The sequence below is a fragment of the Cryptotermes secundus genome, unplaced genomic scaffold, assembly GCF_002891405.2.
Source record: "Cryptotermes secundus unplaced genomic scaffold, Csec_1.0 scaffold133, whole genome shotgun sequence".
In the NCBI taxonomy this organism is placed as follows: Eukaryota; Metazoa; Arthropoda; class Insecta; order Blattodea; family Kalotermitidae; genus Cryptotermes; species Cryptotermes secundus.
Genome location: NW_019718024.1, coordinates 2,135,651 through 2,140,120, shown reverse-complemented (window position 1 = coordinate 2,140,120; position 4,470 = coordinate 2,135,651). Strand labels below are relative to the sequence as shown.

The 4,470-nt window shown below is 37.4% G+C and overlaps 1 protein-coding gene across 1 annotated transcript in view; it reads left to right on the top strand.

Annotated features, from left to right (window-relative positions):
- The first annotated feature begins 229 nt into the window (after positions 1-229).
- Positions 230-4,470, top strand: part of LOC111871290 (cystine/glutamate transporter) — a 16,956-nt gene continuing 12,715 nt past the window's right edge. Inside the window, exons 1-2 of the mRNA XM_023864692.2 lie at positions 230-326; positions 3,746-3,895. Of these exons, the coding sequence (XP_023720460.2) occupies positions 231-326; positions 3,746-3,895 (246 nt within the window). The 5' untranslated portion in view covers position 230. The remainder of the gene's footprint in view (positions 327-3,745; positions 3,896-4,470) is intronic.

Genomic DNA, 4,470 nt, shown 5'->3' with positions numbered 1-4,470 from the left:
AGCTTGACTTTTCCAGACTATGTAGCATTAAGTCTCAGAAGATAGAACTCTTCATGTGCATTGGATATATTGAAATAAAAAATAAAACTGCTGGAAAACTTGCTATGAGCATTTTGATGGTACTCTTATTGTAATGCTAGGTTATGTGAAAATGACTCATGTAGTCTTAATTATAGGCAGTAATTATGATGGACTGTATGCTATATGCCTTTGACATTTTTGTTTGCAGAATGTGCTTTGTTGGAGCAAGGTATGGTCACTTTCCAGCCATGCTTTCTCATATCAACATCAAGAGATTTACACCAACTCCAGCATTAGTATTTCTGGTATGTAGCCTCATAATAGAAAATACCCCCCCTCCCCCGGATTCAGATGGAACTGCCTTCAAAAATAGAATATACGTAACACTTTGTTCTAGTTTACAGTATCAGTGGAACTGAAATTTTACCGGTGTGTGCTTGATTTTGTAATTCGTTTTTGAGACATTTATTTTTGGGGTTCCATTGAAATTAACAACAAATATTGCTCCCATTCTTGAATGTTTTCACATTTTTGTCATTCTCTTCCACACCCCATGTGGAAACACACAACTGGTTCCCAGATGTTCAGTGACTAGCACTCAGATTCCTAGTTTGGGTTCCAGCCAGGGATTTCACTATGTTGATAAGGGCCTTGTGTATCATACCAAGCTCCTCACAAAATTTCTGCATAATATCTTGTTTCTGTCTGGGTGGGATGGTTGCTTACTAACAGTCGAGTTCAGGGATTTTAACCTGTTAAGTATCTTGATTCCTAGAAGAATTTCTGTACCTTAATGGGTGATTTATTAACACATTCATTACTTCTTATTGTTGCTTAATTGGCATATTTAACACATGCAGTTTTTTAAAGTGCAAATTATTTGTTATGGTTTTTCACTAGTAACAGATGTACTGTTGTTCACATTCTGTTGGCCACAGTCTCCGTTGTTACTCATTTTTAGTCTGGTTTCTGGAAGAAAACCCTTCTTAACCCTTTTGCGCAGTCATTTAAATTCCGCTGCTGTGTCTCTCCGGCGGTAATATATTCAGCCGACCATTTAAATTTTGCTCGAAAATGATTTATTCATCATTGTTCTTAAATTATATGAGATAGGAACATGAAACTTCACTAAAATGATCTTAAAAGGTGGTTTTATAACCTTACCTTATAATATGAGCGCCCGGTATCTCGGCAATGGAAGCAGTTGGTTTAGAATTTGAGCAGTGTATCGTACGCCTTGAAGCATGAAACTTTCACTAAAATGATCTTAAAAGATGGTTTTATAACCTTGCCTTATAATATNTAACAAGTGTTGGTGCTTCTGCGTTTCATTTTCCATCCATTTTGGCGGCATAAGACGTCGTAGGGGTGACCACAGAATTCATGAAGTTATTCTAAGAACTGGCTGGTATGTAGTGAACGAAAGCAGAGCTTAGCTGGCTCAAAAAAATATTTATGGTCATCCCTCGAAACGACCACCAAGGTCAGTACGATAAAATGGAGTCAACTGGAGCGATAATACATGAAGGAATGAGTTCTTTTCCCTCCCCCACACACACCCGTATCGTCACAGGGGGTGACCACAGTGTTCTGCCTTAATTTGTGGCGTTTTTCTAAGAACTGGCTGCTATTTACTGTGCGAAATCAATCGATCTTGCAAGAATAAAATTTGGACATCCCTCTTCTAAGAATACCAATTGAGTGTGTTAGTGTGGCCAGCTTGGGGCAATGTGATATTATAAACACAGCACATATCACGTCTCTGCTGTTTATAACTTCATAGGAAAGAAAACACGCCATTCATAACAGTTTGAATGAGGAAACCGCTACCAGAAGCAACACGATTTTGCTGCAAGACAGGCATATGTAACGACTTAACGCAGCTAAACTCATGAATCATTATATATAGTTCTTCAGACAACAGGCCAGCGAAAAATCTAACAATCTACAGCAAAACCAACAATTATTATGGGCGTTATAACATAGGTGTGCAGCTGGACGAAACATAGACGTCGAACCCCCGCAGACGATTTAAATACCTTGACGAAACATACACGTCAAACCACGCTGAACGGTTAAAGTAGTTGTATCTGTATGTGTTATACAGACAAAATTTTTTTGTGAATTAATTCCTTGAAGTATATTTTACATTCTATAATTATGTGAATATTCGTTCATTCATTCACTCATTCATTCATTCATCAATGGCTCTGCAGCCCTTTGTTGGGTCCTGGCCTCTTCTTCAGATTCAAAATCTTTTTTACACAGGCGGTAGGATTCCTTGGATGAGTGATCAGCCCATCACAGGGCCACTGCCTATACACAGGACAACATGAACACAGAATAAACCCACACGCAGACATCCATGCCTTGAGAGGGATTTGAGTGAGCGAAGACAGTTCATTCCTTAAACTGCACAGCCACTGAGATTGGCAGTTGTATGCTCGCATGTATATTTTTATCACACACAAAAATATTCTGTATGCAGCTATTGTCATGGTATTTGTTACTGTGATCATGCCATTACCTATAATATTGATGCTGTATTTCATGACATCCTTACTTCACAAACTGAAGAAGTGGCCTTGAAATATTATGAAAGGAAAAGAGCAAAACAGAAGCTGCCCTATGTTAGTGTGAGCCCTGCCAGGAGTATTGGTTTTATTTGTGAATAATATACATGATATTTTCCTTCACTTAATTTCTGTTTCACATATATGTGGTCTGACAATAAAATTCGCAAACTTATCGCAGTAAAAGTGCTGTATACCTCATTGCTGAATATCACTGTAGTCTCCTTCAAAAGTAGTCCCCTTTGGAAGCTATACACTGATGCCAGCACCTAGTCCACCCTTCAAAACAATTTTGGAACTGGCTTTGTGGAATGGCCTTCAGAGCTGCCATCGTATTGCTCTTGATGTCATCAGTGTCTTCAAAATGCCATTTCATTATTTCCTCTATCTTCAGGAACAGAAAAGGTCATTGGGGGCTAGATCCAGTGATGAAGGAATAATATAAAGGTATAAAAGGGAAAAAAATGAGGTGAAAGGTTAAGTTATGAAAGAAGATTCCCTATTGAATCTCAGCAGGCTTATGTTACCTAATAGTTATTATCTCATTCCTTTCTTATTTAAAGATGATTTCAGCTGTTCACATTATGTATGTGATGTTGCATGACAGGATGTTTAAAGAAGAGCGATACGGAAGTGATTGTGTCCTAATATGAGGCACTGTTATTTTCCTGGCTAGGCTCTGATAAACCACTGGTATCATCATGCATGATAACTGGCCTTTGGGCTGGGATGTGGACTTTCAGAAGCAGGAATGATACACAGTCACAATGAACAGTGATATATAATGTAATTACTTTTTGACATATAATAGGTGTATTCAAGATTCTTAACTGTTTATATTTAAAAATTTTCAGTATGTTATTCTCTGAAATTGTTTGCAGCATATGTTACAATGGTAGACAACTCAAATTATGATGGCGGGCACAGACATGAGGTTTTGCCAAATGTAATTCTTGAATATAACTCTGATCAGAGGGAAAATTTAAGAAAAATGATGGGTCCAGTATTTGAATCCAGTGTTTTAGAAGCAAGAACAATAGGATATTCACCTGGCTGTTGATTAATATATCCACAATATATGAGTTTCTGTCAGAGTAAATAAATGTAAAGAAGTCATTGACTGTATTTGTTGTGTGGTGATCTCTTTGCAGAATATATTGTCACTGGTGATGCTGAGTACCAGTGACATCTATTTGCTCATTACATACTCAAGTATTGTTGAGTCAGTGTTCATCATGCTGTCAGTCAGTGGTATTCTGTGGTTAAGATGGAAGCAGCCTGATATGATCCGACCAATTAAGGTATGTAATGTAACGAAAACTAGTAGCAGGTGTTTCAAGTTGCATCTGTACTTCTTAAATCATTCATTTAACTGAGCAGCCATAAGGATTTAGAGAAGATATTTCCTTTTCTTGATCCAAACTGTGTTTAACCTTTATCGGACGAACGTCATCATATGATGTCGTTAAAAGTTAGGGCAGCTGGCCGAACGTCATCATATGATGTCGCGGATTCCACGCGTGTAAGGTTTTTTTTTAATATTATATTAAAAATATAAATTGTTGTTCTATTTACATGATTTTTGGTCACCACCTTTATAAGGAGACAGCCTTCATTCCTGCATGATCTAATGTAATCTAGGGACGTCATATGACGTTAAAAGTAAGGACAAATTTAAGAACGACATCATATGATGTCGCGCATACCACGCGTGTAAAGATTTTTTTTAATTAAATTTAAAATATATATTGTTCTTCTATTTACATAATTTTTGGTCACAACCTTTATAAGGTGACAGCCTTCCCTCCTGCGTGATCTAATGTAATCTACCGACGTCATATGGCCGAACGACCTCATATGATTTCGCGCATTGCAC